At 38.5% G+C, this 20,992-nt stretch overlaps 1 protein-coding gene across 1 annotated transcript in view; it reads left to right on the top strand.

Moving 5' to 3' along the window:
* The window catches only part of TTC29 (tetratricopeptide repeat domain 29), a 260,172-nt gene that overhangs the window by 29,743 nt on the left and 209,437 nt on the right, over nucleotides 1-20,992 (top strand). The window contains exons 3-4 of the mRNA XM_068542081.1: nucleotides 5,133-5,356; nucleotides 10,311-10,496. Of these exons, the coding sequence (XP_068398182.1) occupies nucleotides 5,133-5,356; nucleotides 10,311-10,496 (410 nt within the window). The remainder of the gene's footprint in view (nucleotides 1-5,132; nucleotides 5,357-10,310; nucleotides 10,497-20,992) is intronic.

Genomic DNA, 20,992 nt, shown 5'->3' with positions numbered 1-20,992 from the left:
TACATCTCTATTTGAAATCTCTTTTGCAAAGAATGGTCTTTTTAAAAAATTTACTAGAAATTTTAAAAATTGATATTAATTATATATCATGGATGTTTTGAGGCTGAAAGATGTCTTGGGTACCAAGACAATCCCTTCTGAATCAGTTCGTATTCTTTGGTCACAGGCAGCAGAAACTGATTCTGACCAAATAAAATGGAAATGATTTTCTTAGAAAGATATTTGGTAACTAGCTGAATTTAGGGGAGAACCCGGCCCAAAAGAAAAGGAAAAGACATGGGACCCTTGAATGGGTCTAGGTAGTAAGAACTACTTGCAACTCTTGTCAGGATGTCACTGCCAGGTTGACTGAGCTCCAGAAACCTTCGACATCTTTGTGTTTCTTGCCTCAAGATTCAAAATCCTGAGAGAGAGGCCAATGGCTTAATTTGGGTCACTGATCCACCCCTTGGTTAGGGAGTCTTTGAAATCAAGCCCCACCAAGATGATACGTGATGTGCCATTTCCAAAAATACTTTGGAGTACTGCCGTCTGTGGACATGAAACTAGATGCTGGGTGGACCAAATCCAGCCAAAGCACCCTCGTCTTCCAGGTGAGGGAAATAAGGCCCAGGGAATGATGTTCTGCATTTCTGTCCCTGCTGGGATTAGAACTGAGATGGCCTCCTGACATGTACTTATTCTCATTGTTTAAATCAACGTTCTAATTTTTATTTATTTATAATTTTTTTGCCCCAGTATGTTTTCTTCACTCACAGGAAAACATGCTGGCAGCCAAGGCATAGACATACAAAGGTGGCAGTGCTTGTTGTTTTTTAATTGAAGTAGAGTTGATTTACAATGTTGTGTTAGTTTCAGGTATACAGCAAAGCGATTCAGTTATATATACATGTATATATAGATATATATGTATACATATAGATATTCTTTTCCAGATTCTTTTCCATTATAGGTTATCACAAGATATTGAATACAGTTCCCCATGCTATACAGTAGGTCCCTGTTGCTTATCAATTTTATACACAGCAGTGTGTATCTGTTAATCCCAAACTCCTAATTTGTCCCTTTCCCCACCTTCCCCCTTTGGTAACCATAAGCTTGTTCTCTGTGTGGCAGTGCTTGTTTGAGGCAAGGTAGGTTGGATATTAATTATTGTCCCCCCTTGTCCCCTCAAACCTCCTTACCATCCCTCATACTGCCCTTTTGGGTACCATCTGGATGTCCCCTTCAGTCTCCTCAAACTCAAGTTATCTGAACCCAGACTTATTATCTTTCCCCAAACCTGTTCATTCTTTTGTGTTCCCCTCTTTAGCAAATTACCAAATACCCACACGCGACTCCTGGCTGTCACCCTAGCTCTTCTCTTTCCATCAGCCCCAACATCCAGTCAGTCACTAAGTAATCGGTATTTTTATCTCCTAAATATGTATTGAATCCACCTACTTCTATTTATCCCCCTGCCTTACTTCAGTTCAACCCCCGTGGCCTCTCCTTTGCATGAACACCAGAATCTCCCGTTTCTTCTCCCCGCTCCTGGTTCTGTTCTCTTGGATCTGGTGTGAATTTCAGAGTCAACAAGCTCAAGCATGCTAAATTGAAAGTCTTTATTTTTTTATGACTTAATTTTAATTCCTGGCCCTAAGCCTTGATCCTCCCTAGTGTAAAATTCCAATCTCATCCCTCGTAGGTAAAGTCAGTCCAATTCAGTGATTTCTCAGGTTATTCAGATTCTAACACTCCTTCCCCTCACCCTGTTTTCCCACGTAGAAGCAACACAGCATGAGTGCAGGGTAGAGGGAAATAGGGTTACTAGGTTTAGCAAATAAAAATACAACATACACTTCAATTTGAGTTTCAAAAAAAACAAATATTTTTGGTGTAAGTATTCCCATGCAATATTTGGGGCATACTAATACTAAGAAAAAATCATTCGTTGTTTCTGTGATATTCAAATTTAACTGGGCATCCTGCCCAACTTTCTCTGGCAAACTTCAGAGTGGAAGTTTGTCAGCATTTACTCCCAGGTCTTGATCTAGGACCTTGTGATAGACATTGAACTTGCCTCCCTGGTATCCATTTCTCCCTCTTTGCTAACATAGCTCCAATTTCACTTGGGGGCAGCAATGTGCCCCAAAACAGGCAGGATATTTGTTTTTCTAGCCTCCTGCAGCCAGGGATGGCCACGTGACACAGTTCTCACCCATGGAACCAAAGTGGAACTCCAACAGAAGTTGCAGGAATGCTTTTGTTTTCCCCAATAATAGAGAAAGACACAGCTGATGTCACCGAACTCTCCCCTTTCTTCTTGCCTTGAAGGTGGACATGATGTCTGGAGCTGGGGCAGCCCTCCAGTGACCAGTGAGGGGAAGGATAAAATAATCCCAGAGGCATGGGCTTTGAACTTGCCAGGCCATGGAACCAAGACCAGCAGCTGCCTACCTTTAGGTGTCTTGTGCTGTGAGAAATAGAAACGTCTAGTTCTGAAGGCACTGAGAGCCGAGTTTTCTCTTACTTGGAGTTGAATGCGTTCTTAACCTATGGGATGCTGTCCAGGGGTCCGTCACTGATGTACTCGATTCATCCTTTTCTGTCAGCTCTGGAAATATGCTGACCTGACTCTTTCAGTAGCTCCGCAGTGCTGCTTATCCGCAGAGTTACAGCTGTGTCCCCCTTCAGTCCCCAGTCCCCAGCGCATCTGACAGCCTTTTAGCACACATCCCCTTGCTGTGGCCAGCAACATTGTGTTAAACATACCAGCCCTCTCTTCCCATTAACTTTTTTTTTTTTTATCCTGGGTATTTTCCAAATATTTTGAATTTATTTTTTTATTTTTATTTTTTTTTAAGTGTAAAAGAATTTCATTATTGTGCTCATTCATATTTTTACCCAGTCTTCCCATTAACTTTTATGTCACACACTCGGAGCCCGCTAGACAATTACGGTGTTCGGCCCGTACCATCCAGGGGCTATGGGACATTGTGTGGGCTGGTTCCGGTCCTCTTCTGCTGAGAAAGTCTCTGCACTGACTTTTGCTGCCTTTCCATGCCCTTGTGTAGGGGCAGGGGTGTGGGGGTAGGGGAGAGAGGACCTGGCCCTTCTCAGCATCTCACTGTTTCCTTCTCCACACTCTCGGCTAGAGGGCAGAAACAAAAATCTGTGATAGCTTCTGTCCTTTCCGTTTCAAATATTTTTGGTCATCATTTTGACAAGATGGTGGTTTGTGACTTTTTGGCCTGGGACTGTGGTTTCCGTACTCTCTTTGTGGACTAGTTCTATAACAATAGGTGGCTTGTACTGGCCACCGGGTGCAGGAGGGTTGCAGTTCAGCTGGGACATTCCTTCCAGATGATTTTTCTAAAAGGCAATCTCTTTGACTCATTTCCCTGACCCAAACCCTTCTACGGCTCTATCCCACTCTTAGCTTGGAGTCCAAACTTCTTACCATGGCTTTGAGGTGTCCATGATCTGGGTCTTTCCCCCCCCCTTTTTTTTTTTTTTCACTTCCCTCTCCCCACTCCCTTCCTCACTGTATGTATTTTGTTCTAGACCTAAGCTGATCCCCTGAGTAAAAAATTATTGGCGATGGGAGCTGGGCATTTTTGTTTCATTTGTTTTTAAAACTCTGTAGGGTGAGTCTATCGCAGGACTTCATGTTTCTCAGAGCATCTTCACATACTTAATTTTGCTTGGTTCTTAGAAGAATCCTGTGATGTAGGTAGGGCATAGATTAATACAGATTAATATACACATGTCACAGATGAGAAGAAATGAAGTCCAGAGAGGTTAGAAAGAGCTGACCTCAACCTCAGGTGTTCTAATTCCAGACTGTCTCCACTCCACACTGAAATGCTTATTGATAGTAGTAGCACATCAAGTCAGTTCTAAATATTTAATTGTCTCCTATTTAAAAAAAATGTAAAATAATTAGTATAAAGCTATATCATTAGGCCTCTTGCTAAGTATAATAATAGCCACCACACAGCTGTTATTCCATAACCATTTTATTTCCTATATAGCAATTTTCATCATCTGAAATTATTTATGATTTGTTTGCTTGTTTGTTGGTTGTGTTCTCCCATTAGAATATACCCTTCACAAGGGCATTGAATCTATTTGGTCTAGAACAATGCCTGGCACTTAGCAGGAAGCTCAATAGCTATTTGTTGAATAAATAAATGGACTATTCAATTGTCATTTCATCTCCTTGCATATGATTTATTATTGTTAGAAGTGAAATAGTAATATAACAAATCATTAAGTTCGTCCTAACTGAAAATAATTTTTAAAATATATTTAGCAAGAGATTTCAATAAACATTTTCTGCATAAATGAATTAATGAATGAATGAACCTCCATAACATACAGTGAAACCACTTAATAGAGCTTTGTTTTGATATTCGACAACACATTTGAATTTTGCTTGCCTTACTGTTTTTTTGTTTTGTTTTGGTGGGTGGCTAATGTATTAAGTATTTTTGGATACTGTCAGTTGCTATGGCCTGAATGTTGTGTTCCCTAAAATTCATATACTGAAATCCTAATCCCCAAAGCTGTAGGTCACTGGGGCTCTTAGAAGGTGATTAGGTCAGGAGGGTGGGGCGCTCATGAATGGGATTAGTGCTCTTATAAAAGAGGTTCCAGATTATTCCCTAGCTCCTTATACTATGTGAGGATATGACTAGAAAATGCTGGCTGTGAACCAGGAAGAGGGCCCTCACCAGAAGGTGACCTTCCTGGAGCCTTGATCTTGGATTTCCAGCCTGCAGAACTCTGAGCAATAAATTTCAGTTGTTTATAAGCTACTCAGTCAGGGGTATTTTGTTATATCAGCCCAAATAGACTAAAACATCAGTCAGCTAGCTTATTTGTCCTTATCAAAGGGAGCTCAGCTCTGGAACTGATATATTTATAATGTAATTTCACTAAAATTACTGTATTTAGATAGCTCCTGGCATCTTTCATTAAACTGAAGTTGTTCAGTTATAAGTGTTTGAGGTCAAGATTGTTTTCAGCGCTTCCACTGAGGGACAAAAAAGCAGCATGATTCAACCTTTAATTATTATAGGATCAAAACACTGCACAGATTTAAAGGATTAAAATAACGTGTTCAGTGTTCTGATTCTTATTCCCAGTTACCGGAACTCATACAAGAAGAACATCTGTGTGGACATGCTGCGAGATGGTTATCATAAGTCTTTTACTGAGCTCTTTGCTCTGATGGAGAAGTGGGATGCCCTGAGGGAGGCTGCAAAAGTAAGGTCCCTCTTCTGGCTGCAGAGACCCCTGGAAGAGCAGCCTGACAAGCTGGATCACTTCTACTACTACCTGACCAGGGCCGAAGCAGCTGAAAGGAAAGGTGAGTGGAAGGATTTGGGGAAGCAGCACTGCAGAAGACAGAACAGTGAGCGCCTGAGGGAAGGTTCCAAATTGTTTCAAGTATGAATTTAAAACATTGAGACACCTTAGCACAATTCAACCTAGTCAGCTAAGCATCTTAATGGAATAAATGGTAGAGGACGCTGAATCACAAGGCTGCCCAGACACACGGCCATCCTGGTGATGTCACTCTAAGCCAGGGAAGACAATGAATAGCACCTAATAACATCTCCAGGGCTTTCCAATGTATTAAAATCTTTGGTATCATTAATTATACATCGTTCCATAGTTTTTTTTATATATAATCTGAATATTGACTTTCACTGAGGAGACACTTTCAGAGTACTATAACTTGACAATTATACTTATTTTCTTGTATTTGTATAATGTAATTTAAAGATTTTATCCATAAGTTCTATAGATTTCTATCAGAGAATTTTTATTAGTGAATAGTGAGGAGACATAAAAAGCCTGCAATTTACAATTATGAATAAAATTGTTAATTTTATATTTTCCATCACATCATCTCTAATAAATTCCTTTTTTTTTTTTTTTGGTATCCTAAAATTTTCCAGAAAGTCTATATGCTTCAAGTATTGAAGAAAATATTTTAGTCTCTACTATAATTATACCAATATTGTTGTCATAAGTATTTCTTATTTACATATTCATAATTGGTCATTTTATATAATCAAAGAAAGGAAATCCCAAAAGTTGGCTTATAAATTTGGTGTTTTCACCAAACAAATCCAAACAAATCCTTTTGTTCAACTTTTTGTGTGAAAACACCATAGGACTCAAAAAGAGAAGCTCAAGTCCCAACATGACGATGTCTGTACTTCCTTTCAGGCCTTTCTATGGGAAAATAGAGTATTAGACAATGTTTTGTTACCCAGTGCTACAATGTGGAAAATTGATAGGGACATAGAAACAGCATCAGAGGGGTAGCAGAAGTCTTTTAGCCTCTATAGTGGAGTCAATATACATATTTCCTATCTGGTTGTGACCTGACTTACAAATATGAGATATACAAAAGTCCTAACAACACCACATGTGAACTAGAGTGCGTGTGTGTGTGTGTGTGTGTGTGTGTGTGTGTAGACAAGAGGTGAATATTTGATTATTTGTATAATGAAAAGTATTTAACTGCAGAATTGACTTTAAAAATAGAGTCCTTTGGTGAATTTTAAAATGTGATTTACATATAATTTCTCAAGAAATTAACTGTTTAACATTTTAAAATGCTATTGTAAGAAAACCTACATTCTAGTGTCAGCCCCAAATTCTGAAATGATATTTTTACTGAAAATAGAATTGATCCAGATAAAATTTGCTCATAGTCATTTTCTAAGGTGAATTAATCACATTCACTAAATGTTTTAAATAGAAGCATTCATTTTAGTAGCATAAATATGAGCCAAACACATCACTAGTCATAAAGTGTCATAAATATGAGAAACTTGTCATAAAGCATTTTGTAATTGTAAAGAAACTAAATGTTAAATAGTCTGTTTGAAGGTAGAAAACTTTAATTTGTAATCTTTTATTAAAGAAAAGTAAATATACATATAAATTAAAATTATTCTCCAATTCCAAAAATTTAAAAAGTCCAAACTTTACAATAGCCAATGTCTTATACACATGGTACAAGTAATGAAATATTTTCTGTACTGAGTGGTTTATCATATATTCATGGTAACTAAGGTTACATTTGTTAAATGGAACAAAATCACCTCTTGCTCAGAACAACTCTTCTGTAGGGTAATCGACTTCAAAATGCAGTGGCTTTTGCCTGGTTAAAATACAGAAAGTTAATATTATTGCAAAAAATTATTGGAAATACTTCAGTTGAAGGACATGTAAATATTTGTATGCTCTTTTTTAAAAATGTGTGTAATTTTTTCACATTTAACACATGAACTTCATAGGAGAAAAATTGTGATTGAGTTAAGAATGTCCCAGAAAATGGTATAAGGGATATGCACAGAAACTCTTATTAACTTGAATTAATTTTAAATCTTAAAACCCATACACACACACACACACACACACACGCAATCTAGAATACAGAATCTCTTAATAATAGTGCCTCGAAGATTTCACCCCATATGGTTGTGGAATCTGAGACAATTATCTTGAAGCAGCATATCTCTGAGTATTCTCATTGCTTTTCACTGGAAAGACCATCACTCTAGGGTCACAGTGAAGTCCATGTAATCAAAGCTGTGGCACTAACAATAGTCATCTCAGGTCAGTTCTGTCCCTTGAGACTTGGCAGAGCAGGAACCTAGAGTTATTTAAATTACTTTTCAAAATAGCACTTTCTGTTTTATAGCAAAGAAGTGTTTAAAGTAAGCCAGTCATTTCTTTTTGGATTATTTTCTATTTGTTAAAGTGTTTCTTTGTCCCTGATAGCATTTCTTATATTTCCCATTGTTGTGAATCATCTCTGTACCATCTGTAACATTATGATTAGGGCCTTGTGCCCCATGGGGCTGGGGAAGAGATGGCAATAATGGTAATGGGTAGCCAAATCAATAGATAATTCAAACACGATTTACACTTGACTTTAAATTATTGTTAAGGGTTAAGCAGCAATTTTCTTTTCTAATAACATTATTTAAGATACCCAAAGTATGTTCTACCCAAGCAGAGTCCCACAAGATGTTTATACAGTTTATGTAAAGCAAAACAAAAGTAATTGTCTGGTGAAATAAGTTTGAGAAACAACCAGGTGAATTAACATATACATTAAGCAGGTTGGTTTATTGCAGGACTTATCAGAGCCTTTAACATGCTCATGTATATTGTGTGGTTCACTGAAAGAGGGAAATTAGCAGGAGCATTTTCCAAATTTATTTCATCATGATATCTTTTTAGGTAGCATAATGAATATTGGTCTAAATAATAAATCAACAATAAAATTGATTTTCATCTTATAAATATACCTGCTGACAATTCAAGGAAGTGTTCCGCAAGCAAGGAGAAAAGGCTGTTTAGAACGTAAAGGGTACAGACCATATATTTGGATTATCCAAAGATTCAAAACTTGGATATAGTCCTTTATACTTAATACTCTGAAAAACACTCAATTTTTCCATAGAAAAATAGCTTAGCTGACAAGTAGCCTTTAAATATGTAATCTAAATAGCTTATATAACTCATTCTAAACAAAACCAAAAACTTCGTTTATGAAATGTTGGAAATGTTTTTCTATTAAGGTTTAATTACTGAAAAAAGGAAAAATTATTTCAGGATTGCATATATTTTTAAAAAGCTCTTCATGTAACTTTTTAAAACGGAAGATATGAAATGTTTTATTTACAGGTTTTAAAAAACAGCAACCCTCTAATCATTAAATATGAGAAAGAATATAAAATGCTACAAAACATATTTTAGTGCTCTATTCATATTAGGCAGAAGGTTCAGAATGGAAAGATAAAGCATAGGAGAAGTCAGTTCTGAAATGAGAGTATTCATTTTAAGTAAATAGCTCAGGGTACCCTCTACTTTTCACCTAAGCTATTGCCTATTGTGAATAACCTTAAAAAGCAGAATGGTCTCCAGAATCCCCAGTGCTTTCAAAAATGGGAGATAGGGAGAACTGTTTTTTAACTTTAATTTTTAGGTCTAAAACTTATTTTGAAATAAATCTTCATTTCCTATGGAATTATGAAGCAGTGTGTGTAAAAACATGACATAGGTTTTAGAAATTTCTTTGGAAACATTGGAGTGACTTATGTACAGTTTTTGAAAGTTAATTTTTGTTGTAATCAGCCTAATGTCATTTTTTCTGAGCCTTTTGATTTTAATCTTATAGGAGTATCAGTGGGCAATATACAAATGCTTTTCATAATTGTAATTCTTTCAGGAGTATATAGGTTGACTCTTCTGATAGTAGTGAACAATTAATATCAGTTAATTCCAATAGATAATGATTGTTGTTAAAAATCCTTGGAAGGGTAATCCAGAGGCTACCACATATTTACTACTGTGCTTTAAGCGCAAATGCAAAGAAACATAAAGAAAGATAATGAATTTGTTCATATCCACAAATAGAATGAAATTTACGAGAGTGAGGCACAATTTAACACAAACATTTTTGTTTAAGTTTATGACTGATTGCAGTGGAGTTTATAAGACTGATTCACAGTTTATTAATATACTTTTTTTGTGTACAAATAGGTCAAATGCCACTTTGGGAAAAAAAAAGAGGGGGTTAATAAACTGACAACTAATAAACTAGTAACTGAGTGAGAGGGATGACTAATATTAATGCATTTTCAGCAGAAAAAAATACTCATAGAAAAGATAAGCATAGAAATCGACTTTTTCTTAACATTGTTGGTAACTTGTATTGTCAGAAACAGCACTAGAAAGTATAAGGAGGTTATGTGGTCATTGTGATCATCATTTCTTCTACCTATAAGCTGCATGCTTGCCTTTTCTTCTGGGTGAAAATACCTTGCTATTTTCAGATTCCATCTGCTTTCTTCATTCATCTTTTTGCCATGGTTAACAAACATTGCTTTCTCTGGAATCTCTAAATACTTTGCATATCTTCAATGGGAAAAGTACTTGCTGATACCACAAACTCATTTCTTCCAAAAGAACTGAGCACATTGCTGGTAGATATTATTCTGTTTTTTTGTGTTATATAAAGACTCCTGTTTCAACCAAAGAGTATGTTAATTTCTAACAGGGTCTAAGCTCTCCGAAAGAATTTTGTTGTTTTTCTTGTGTGCACATCCTTTAATTAATGTAACTATTTAAATAGTTAAAACATTAATTTTTGCATTTCCATTTTTTAAATGGTTAATCATGCTTTTAAGGAAAAATAGAAGATAAATGTCACTATATTGGTTTGCCATTTGAAGGGATGTGCCTTGAGACATCTTTCTAATGCATTTTATGATGTTTTTCTCTCTTTGAAGAATACTTTGAAGAGGTCTATAATAACTTGTATGCTCTGGCCTGTTACTTCAATAATTCTGAAGACAAGTGGGTAAGGAACCACTTCTATGAACGATGTTTTAAGATTGCTCAACTCATCAAAATTGACGGTGGGAAGAAGGAAGCCGAGGCGCACGCACACATGGGGCTGCTCTTCGAGGAGGATGGTGAGTGGCCGTTTGTCAGTCTGCTGCGGGGGCTTTGAAGCATCCCAAGTCCAGGCAAGCAGAAAGCACATGGGGGTGGAGAAAAAGACCTGACTCTGGGTAGAAGAGTGTGAGTTACTGGGATTAAAAAGCAAAAGGGTGAGACTTTGGACTCACCGTCCATATTGCTACAGTCACACCTCTGCTGAGTGCTCAGCCTAGAGCTCCCAGCAGCGTCACCACGGAGAGAAAGCACCTTCCTCCAGGCCTCCACGCACATCCTTCGTCCACATATGTGCTGCACTGTTTTGAAATGCTTTTCCTTTCTTACAGACCTGCTCGTTCATTTTAACTTGATTTCTCATGTATGAAAATGGGAAAAAGGAAAGGCACACTTTGTGATTTTCCTAGCATCCCAAGTCCCATATATATAACCTATATAACTCGGGTACCACCCCGTTGTGATTTTTTTAATAATTTCTGAAGGAAATGTTCCTTTAAAAATAATGTCATTCTTAATAATGTTATCTTAAGACAAGCCAAAGTCTGAAAGGACAACAAAAATTTATCAGAAACATATTTTATTTGGTGGTTTAATAAGGATTGCAAACAGAAAGTTAAGAATTAAATTTATTTATAGAAGGATAGTGGGTAGATAGTATGCAAATAAAATATGTGGGAAGATGAAAATATTTGCTCAGAAATAATTCTGTTTTCTTCCCTCAGAACACTGTCTCATTTTCCACAAGAGTTTTGACTTTGGCATAAGAGTTAAATTAGAAAATATTTATTATCTTGTGGCTAGAACTGCGTAGGGCTTTGAGAAGGGAGGGGAAAAGGTTTTTGTGCTTCAGGAAATTGCACATTGTAATCTACAGCATGGTCGGTGCTGGAACGTGGCTGATTGTCAGGGGCTTTCTTGAGTGATAGGTATGGGGAAGAACAGAACAATTCAAAGAAGTGAGAGATCATACAAACTGGATCCAAGGAAGACATGATGGAGTCAGAACGGACTGGTGGGGGATCTGGAAGATGGGTGGACTTTAGGCGGGTAAAGAAACAGGAATATATTCTGTAAGAGGGAACTACATACTAAAGCATAATTGGAGACACTGATAAGAGGAGCGACCTGGTTAAAGTGGAAAGTGTATTTCTGAGCAGTGATGGGAACTGAGTATGGAAAGGCAAACTAGGAGCATGCCAGCGTTCAGAGTTTGGACTGAACCAAACTCTATAGAGTTTGGGCTATACCTTCAGGCTAAGGAAAGGAGTATGATGGAAGTCTGGCTGTGATACACCCTGTGGGAAGAGGAATAAGAGAAAGGGGGGATGGTTAGGAAGCTGCCCCACTAATTCAACCCTGAAGAAACAATCCAAAAATATTTAAGAGAATGTGTTTAAGCATATCCATGGCAGTACAGTTTATGATGTCTCAAAACAGGGGATTAGCAGCATTAAACAACACCCATGCCACAGAGTTCTGTGCAGTCATGAAATTACAAACTAGAGCCAAATTCATTCATTCAACAAATATTTGTTTAGAACCTAGTGCCTCGGGATAAAACAGTAAACAAGACAGACAAAATCTTTGCCCTCCTGGCACTAACATTCTACTGGGAAAAAGAGGCCTTAACCACTCATGGCTATATAACATATGAAATACTGGTACATGCTGTGATGAAAAGTGAAACAAGGCAAAGGGATAGATAGTGGTTGCTACTTTACATAAGGTGTTCACCTTTTAGAAGGTGAGGCATGAATAAAGTGAGGGAGTAAGGCTTATGAGAATCTGGAGGAAGAGGTTTTTAGAGAGAGGACATGGGAAGTGCAAAGGCCCTGAGGCAAGTGCATGCTGAGCACTGTCTGGGGCCCAGTGAGGAAGGCTGGGAGTAGAAGGAAAGGAGCTAAGTTTAGACCAGGAGGCTTGGGATCACACTGGGGCTTGTAGGACAAGCTGAGGACTTTGGATTTTATTCTAAATTGTATAGGAAATCTCAAATGTATATTAATTTGAGAAAATGCTCATGATACATTAAATAGAAAACAAGATTCAAAACACAATGTAAAATATCATTATATTTGGTATGTATCATATACCAATGTGTTAACAGCGGTTGTTTTTGAATGTGGAACTGCAGGTGATTATAAAATTGTGTACTGAAGGGTTATTACTTACTATAATTGAGAAGTTACCTGTTAAAACTCTTAGCCTATTGTTAAAAGTAGAGTTTAGTGTTTCAATTTGTAAAAATGGAATAGATTCTTGCTTAAGTAAAATTCAAAGTAAAACCTTTGCTTAAGCTTTTTAAAATTATTATTCTCATTTCATCAGTGATGTAAATACTTTTTTTAAGCTTTTAGAAATTATTAACTTCATTTTGAATGATGAGGATGCTGTGGCACAAAGAAATTAAGCTGGTTAGTGGTGGGGCTAGTGTTAAGTCAGCTGGATTCAGAGCCTGTGCTAGCAGCCATTGCTCTATGCAGACCAAGAATTGCTTTACTTTCATGATGTGCTAATGATGAAAATTCCTGAAAATTATACACTGAGGTATAGTTTAGCACTTTTTTGTTCTCTACTATAGGAACATCCCTCAGTTGAAAAGAATAAGAATTGTTTTCAGTCTTATTTTGTTTTTATAATTGGAAGCATCAATTTCTCCAATTATGAGAAATCAAATAATGGAACTGTCAATTACTGGCTCTGAAAAAAGAAGTCACAAAATAAATAAGAAATAATACATGAAAATGAGGGCTGAAGACGCCAGGGCTACATTGATGAAAATTTAAGAGTGGCCTCAGTGAGATTCAGATAGCTATCATAAACATATTCTGAATTTTCCTATAAATTTTATTTCTGACTTTTAAATTTGGTTTGATTTTTTTGAAAATTTATTGCAGTAAAAAACGTATAACAGAATTTACCATCTTAACTATGTGTAAGTGTACAGTTCGGTAGTTTTGAGTACAATCGCTCTGTTCTGCAACTGGTCTCCAGAACTTTTTCATCTTGCAAAACTGGCACTCAATACTTGTTAAACTACAACTCCTGATTTCCCTCGCCTTCTGATTTTTTTTTAAATCTGTGAATGTATTTCTATTGGAGGATTTATTCATTGCTTCCTTTACTTATTTATTTATTCATTCATCTATCCATTCACTCATTCAACAAATATTGGAGCACTTACTAATGGCTACTAATACAATTAGTAACCATGGCACTGTATCATTTTAGTAGCTGAGAGTGAGGATGAGTTTGGGAAATGTGATCAGGGTGGGGCTGCTGTGAGATTGTCTTCATGGGTCAGTGGCTTGCTCACAGTTAGATGCCCCACCCCATAGCATGATAAAATGCACCCAAATTCCATAATACGTAGAATGTTTTGGCTATAAACCTATTTTTCAGTTAGATGGTGTTATTTTGTTTTGCAACCACTTTTTGAAAGATCTAAACTATTTTTCTATGGCCTTAATCAGTTCATTGGCCACAAGAACCATGCCTGTATTGTTTGATGGATAAAATGACTGAGTTGATGCTGATGGAAGTTCTAGAGATTGACTTTGAGTATCTGATGTACTTAGCAATGATGAAAATTATCTGTGCAGCTTCTGTAATCTGGGGTAGCATTTTTATGAGGAGGGTAAACTAGGACTACTTAAAATACGTGGCTAGAGTGCCGTGAGGGCTCACCTGAATATGGGGGTCCCCCTGAGGTGATGATGGTGTAGCTTCCGCATACCTGATCTGATTGGTCCAGACAAGCCCCACATATGGAGGCCCTGCAGCAACAGCTAGGCGGCAGCTGTGCTCAGGGGCAGGTGGCATCCTCCTGGTTCCAGGGGTGCCCATTCAGGTTAAAAAAGCAGGATACCAGCCGGCAGATGGCAAAGGGCAGGTTGTCAGGGCCCAGCAAAGCAGCTGTAGGCCAGGGCATGGCTCCAGCACCCTCAGGGAACTAGAGAGCAAATGAACATGAGCAGAGACCATGTCCCAGGGCACCTGGGTGCAGTCAGGGCCAATGTTCAGCCCACGAGCACACATGGGACCAGAGCCCCCTGGCCAGAGCTGAGCACAAGCTCTAGTTCCCACTGCTGCTGAAGATGGGGCTCTAGTATGCAATGTGGTCTGGCTTCTATTGGCTCAAGGGCTGGCAGTCTTATTCTTCAGGTGAAATATCTGCTGGGGTAGCAGGTGTGGAGTAGTTGTGGTCTGACAAATACTTGTAGCACATCAGTGGCTGTATCTGCTTTCAGAATTGTCACCTGTTTGGAAGGACAAATGGACAAGCGGTATTCACACCACGTCTGTGGAGTATTGGAGAAAGCTCTCAGACCCTGGACCTCAAAGAAATGTGCCCATACATTGTAGAGCAGCACACAGAGGTCTAGCAGGGCCAGTGTCAGAGCCTGGGAGAGAGAGGGTTTTTTAAGAGCCATGACTAGGGAAGCACCGACTTCCCCTCAGGTATGGTCTGTGGCCAAGGCAACAATAATAAGATGATGTGGCAGAACCTTAACTTCAATCCTCCTTGCCAGGTCAGTATTTAGTGGTTGAGTCAGGGGACTGGGGTCCAAGCCTTGCAGTTGCAGCTTTATTGGTGGGGAGCAAACCAGTGGCAGGGTTGATCAATCGGCATTCATAGTTGAGCAAGCACCAACACCTTTCACCTTCTCCCCTTCCATTGATTTAGGATCTGAGTCCAAGCCTTGCCTTTGACCAAATTAATGAACTTAGCACTGAGACTGGCTGGTTTCCACGGAGCCTTGTAGGAGGCAAGTCTGTTTTCTGCAGGGGCTAGCCTAGAGGATTAGTATCAGTCAGGGTAACCCTTGATTTCTGTCTAGCTTTTTGTTATGTCCCTTCTCCCCCCATTCACATAGGGGTGGCTTCTAAGTTAACGTCTCTCACTCTGGCAGCAATCCATTCCATTTCAACCCATATGGGCTTGGGGCCTAGACCTCCCACCCTGAGAGACCAGGAGGATGATTAGAAGTAGATGTTGGGTGACAACCACGGGTGCTGATCGTGTTCACTGAGAACAGGCAGGGGAAGGCCGTTGTAGGTACAGCTTGGGAAGTGCACATCTTCCAGTTCTACAGGCCTTCATCTGCGATTTTAGCATAGGGATTGAGTAAAGGCTAACCCAGATCTACAACATTGACCCCAAATTCTCTTAGTGACTGGGAACTTCTGAAGAAGTGTTATCCTGGTTGGCTTGCTCAGTTCAGGGCCTAGAATTGATTGTTGACAGTCAGTTCTTTGGACACATTCTAGATGGTGTATCCCAGTGTGATTTGCCAGGGGCTGGAAGGAACCAGGAGAAGAGCAGAGTTGTGAATATACAGTGGAATGGTCCCCCTCTTCCCTGATGCATCCAGTAGTGAAAGGCAGACACAGCAACAGATTTGTGGAGGAATCCACCACTGTAAGGGACTGTCTCCCTTACCATCTTGAGCTCATGGAAAGGAGTAGAATTTGGAAGTCCACTTATCCTGTCTTGCTCAGTCCTTCCCTAACACATGCTCCACCCATTTTTAGTGATCATGGGGAAGATGCCCCCTTTCATTTTTTTTGCATGAATTTTATGAGGGGCAGTAGTTCAGCTTTCCTCTCAGTGAAGTATCCACCGTGTATTAGGTAATTAATTCCTTTCCATATCACACACACACAGAGAAAGGAATTCTGTCACTGAGAGTCTTAACCCCATAGGGCTCCCACTGCCAAGGATTTTTCAAAGCTAGTTCCTGCTAATGGTCACTAACCAGCCATCCTGAAGGCTGACCACAACAACATCACTAGCAGACTCTTCCCGCTCCCATCTTGGTCTTTGGTCTATTTCCAGTCCCCTGACTTGCTTCCAGAAGGCCATGTTATTGGCCTGGAGAGATGCCCAGTTTGTTGGGACAACTGCCATGCTAACAAAGTAATAGGTCAGCAGCACTCACAGCAGGCCTGCTGGAGCAGTGCTGCTCTGAGAAAACTCAGAGACAGGAGCTGAGCAGGTGTGCTGGTCTCCCATTGCCCTTTCATTGGATGCTCTATGTTTAGGGGAGTATTGTCTGATTGGGGCCAGACACAATAGCAACATGACATGGCAGAACCTTGACACATGCTCTATCCTGCCAGCCCAGCATTCATCTTTTGATGTAGGATCAACCAGCCCCTCCCCTCCATGATCGGCATACGGGGCAGGGGAGGGTGCAAAGGGGAGGGGCAGGGGATAAGGTCTCTGCCTTGTGGTTGCAGTCGTAGGATATGGCACACAAATAGCAAGACTTGCCACATAGGCATTCATAATTTGGGGAGCCCCAACCTCTCCCCTGTCAGGAGAGAAGAGCTCTAGGGTCTAAGTCTAGGGTCTAGGTCAGAATTGATTGTCCTAAAAGCACTGAGCCTAACTGGTTTCCTTGGAATTTTGCTAGAGTCCATCTCCTTTTCTAGGAAACTGGCCTGCAGGGTATCAGTCCTGGACAAGTTAACCCTTACCGCTTAAATCTGGAAGTTCTGAACAAGGAGTGATGTTAACATACAGAGACTAGGGTCAGATTATGACCACAGAGTGCTGTCTTTTAAGAACTAGGACAAAGATAGAACCATGAGCAAGACTAAATGTGTCAAAATGAGCTCTACCGCCAAAGACTAGCTATTTTAAAGAACGGATTAAAGTAGAAGAGAAGCAGTCAGTTAAAGGAAGAGAAGATCCAATCTCAGTCCAAGAAGAATGCCTGCTAGACACTGGAATTGAGTGAGTGCTGTTCTTACCAACTAACTGCCCCCCAAATGGAGGTAGAAGCGGAGGATTCTACTAGCTCCACCTAGCCAGCGAGCAGAGCCAAGGGCAGACTGTCTATCTGCTTGCATTTAAATACCTGGACTAAAAAGACCGCTCCTAATTGAGGGATGTAGAAAATACAAGGAAAACAAAACATTAATCTGAAGAACAAACCTGTAAATGTGATCATTTTAGAAAAATTATTAATATCTTCAGAAAGATACAACTAGGAGACAGAAAGGCTTAAGGATAGAACCAAATGAGATGACAGTGAGCCCCAGATGAAATAAGGAAGGCTTTCAAAGAAAAGTGTTGGTAGAATTAAAATACAGAGCAGAAAAAGGGCAGGATTGGCCCAATGGAATATTGAATCAGTGGTGTTGAGGACAAGCTCGAAACATTTTCCCGAAATGCAAGTGAAAGACTAAGAAGTGAAAACAATGACATTATCAATATGGAAGTTTCTGAGGTAGAGTAGATGATAACCAAAATGAAAGTAATAACCAAAGACATTTTAAGAAAGCTTTCTTGACCCTAAAAATATATGAATATTCAGATTGAAATAGCTCTTTATGAACCAGTCAAAAATATAAGGAAAAATCCATAACTAGATAATTCTCGGGAATTTTTTGAATGACTCAGGTTAAGACAGACTCCCACCTGCATCCAAAGAAAAAACACAGATTGCCTGCATTGGAACAAAAATTAGATAAGACTCATTTTTTTCTCCTTTGCAACAATAAGTGCCAAAAAAAAAAAAAAAGTAGAGCCCAGGGGTTTTGAGGGTAGGGGAAAGAGAGTGGAATGCTATAAACTTGAGAACTGATAGTATGCTACAGAAGTAAGTTCTGTCCCATAAGAAGCAATGGGAAGGTATTCTTACTTATGTACTTCAGAAAGTGCACTGTGAATGTAGTTTCCGTGTATGCCGTATTCTATCTACAACCCAACAAGAGATAAATCAAAATTAAAAATTTTAAGAAGAGGAAGTCCTAATATCAAAGAATTGACAGTATACACCGGAACTGATTAAATGTTAAGTCTACAAAACATGTCAATAATTTTGGAAGTAGAAGATACAAAGTATAAAAACTAAGTGTGATTTAAATTTTTCTCTTTATGATTTTCCAAACATTTTATGGTAATGTTAATTACTTCTGTATCTTATTTTAAAATTATATTTTATGAGAAACATTTAAAAATAAACTATGAAAAAAATAGAAACTCGAGGCAAATATTTATTTCAGTCTTAGATGAGAAAGACCTTCGAAACGTGAAAACAATGGAACAAAGCACAAAGAAAAACAATGGGCTTTATAGGAGAGGTAATTATAATCTTCTCACTGCTCCAAGTTCAGAACCAATTCAGAAGAAACATAGGAATCAGACAGATCATAATAGCTAAGACTAGTTAGGGAACAGAGCTTATATCTGTTCAAATCAAACTATTATCTCGCAGAATTCATCGTAACCACCTAGTTACTGAAAGACTGGTCATGTTCAGACTCTTCTACAGGTTCTAAGCCTGTGCCTGTGAACTTCAGCATGGAACTTGAGAACAGAGTCCAGAGAGAATGAAAGTTCAGGATTTCACCAGTCAGATACATTGTTTTTCCTCCTCTGTGGTGAGAAGTGAAGAGGGAAGGAGAGAGGAGGTCCTCTCATGGAAACATGAGGCTAGCGGTACAGCATCCCCTCTATCAGAAACAAACAATGAGAGAGTTGACATGTACTTAAAGAAAAAATTATTTATTAAAGACCTCATATAAAGGTACACTAAAATTGGGAATTATCGGAAACAAATATAACAGGTTAGTATCATTATTATATAAAGAACATTTACAAATTGGTAAGAAAAAACACTAACACACCAGTAGAAGAAATTAAACTGGGTAATAAACATTAAAAAAAAAAGCCAACATTGATAATAAAAAGCACAAATTAAAGCACTAAAGATACGCTACTTTTCCCCTGTAATTTTCTAACAAGCATTTATTGTACTTCTACTATGTGCAAGATACTGGGATAAGTGCTGGAAGTACATGGCTGAAAAAGATATTTATGGCCCCTTGATTCAGAGGCTTACATTTTAGTGGAAGAGACAAGTCAATACTCTGATAATTACAGAGAGAGTCGGCTGATAGGATAGGTACAGAATGTTTAAATGTTTAAATGTGCAGAGATAAATGTCTATTTACTTATTGAAGATAGCATTTAATGCTGTGAAATTTTAAAAATTTAAGCAGGCTTTTCACATTGCTGGTGATAGGATCAATTAGCCTGACATTTCTAGCAAACAATTTAGGATTACATATCTAGGAAATAATCAGATATGAAGACAAAAATTTATATGAAGACATATTATATCTTTATACATGTATTATTGGTAATAATAAAAATAAATGGAAACAATACAAATGTCTTACATTAGGGTAATAATCAATGGTGGTAGTTACATATGATAAACTCTTATCCAGCTAGTCAAAATGCTGTTTTCCATTGACTATAATGATAAGAGCTACCACTTATTGAGTGCTATGTGTCAGCCACTAAAAAGTGCTAATTCTGGCCAATAGTCTATGAGTAGTCACTTCCAGGCTGAAACTTGGAGCAGATATGAGTCCTCCCTACTATCTCTGTTTTTGCCATGGTGACCGTGGAGGAATTATGTTGAGATGGTGAAACCATGAGATGGAAGCAACCGGTTCCCTGAATGAGCATTGGGTGACTCTAGAGAGTCACCCACCCTCAGTGGACTTCATGTGAGCAAGAAAACTACTTTGTCTAAGCCTCTGGGATTTCAGGGTCTATTTACTACCACAGTGTAGCCTAATCTAACTTTGACTGATACAGTCTCCAACACTTATATGCCCTTATTTTGAATGAGGGATTTCACGAGTCCTCTGAGTGGTTTTTTGCTATTTCTTCAAAAATTTTACACTAAAGATTCCCTTTGGGATGTGATATGTCTTTGTGCTTTTCCAAAAACTTCCATTTTAACATTTTTAGACACTTTACAAATCTCTCAATTTACTAATATAACTTAGTCTTCCAAAAATTCCATTTTTATTTTTAATGTAGAAAAAATATATGCATTTTTTGTAACACATTTCCGTATTGTTTGAATATAATAGATGAGCGACGTATTTATGATCCAAAAAATAAAAATAGACAACTTTTAAAGCTCACTGATATAGAATGACTCCATCACAAGTCTACATAGTGTTTTGCCTGCTATCCAGGGTCCTGGACTATTTCAAGATCCCATGATTATCATTATTTAAGACTAAATCCAGGAGGAAATAGTGGGTCGCTTGGCTAATCCAGTCTTGAAGTGTTTCCATCTGGAACAGAGACTCAGTCTCTGATCATGGGTCTTGGAATTGGGATCCAAACTTGAGCTCTCTGACTCAGTTCTAGACTCCTAATTCCCCACACTGAAGTCTCCTGGAAGATCCCACCAGACTAACTCAGTAACTCAGTGTAAAAGAAGAACCAACCATTAGAGCAAAGATGTCAAAGGCGCAGGCATAGCAGTTGTGATTGTCAACATTGAAAACTGCTCACAGACACTTCAGACACTCATCAAATGGAAACATTTAGCTGATTTAACAGATTCTGTAGATGCCTTATCTGAGAGCTCAGGGGTGTCTGATCTGCTATCCCCAAGGTAACCTACCATGCAAGTATCTCTGCCACTCAGTCCCACTTGAACTATCATCTCAGGTAATTCACACAACTAGA

The sequence above is a fragment of the Eschrichtius robustus genome, chromosome 4 (genome assembly GCF_028021215.1).
Source record: "Eschrichtius robustus isolate mEscRob2 chromosome 4, mEscRob2.pri, whole genome shotgun sequence".
NCBI lineage: Eukaryota > Metazoa > Chordata > Mammalia > Artiodactyla > Eschrichtiidae > Eschrichtius > Eschrichtius robustus.
Note: the sequence above shows the minus strand (reverse complement) of the source record. Positions and strands in the feature narration are given on the sequence as shown.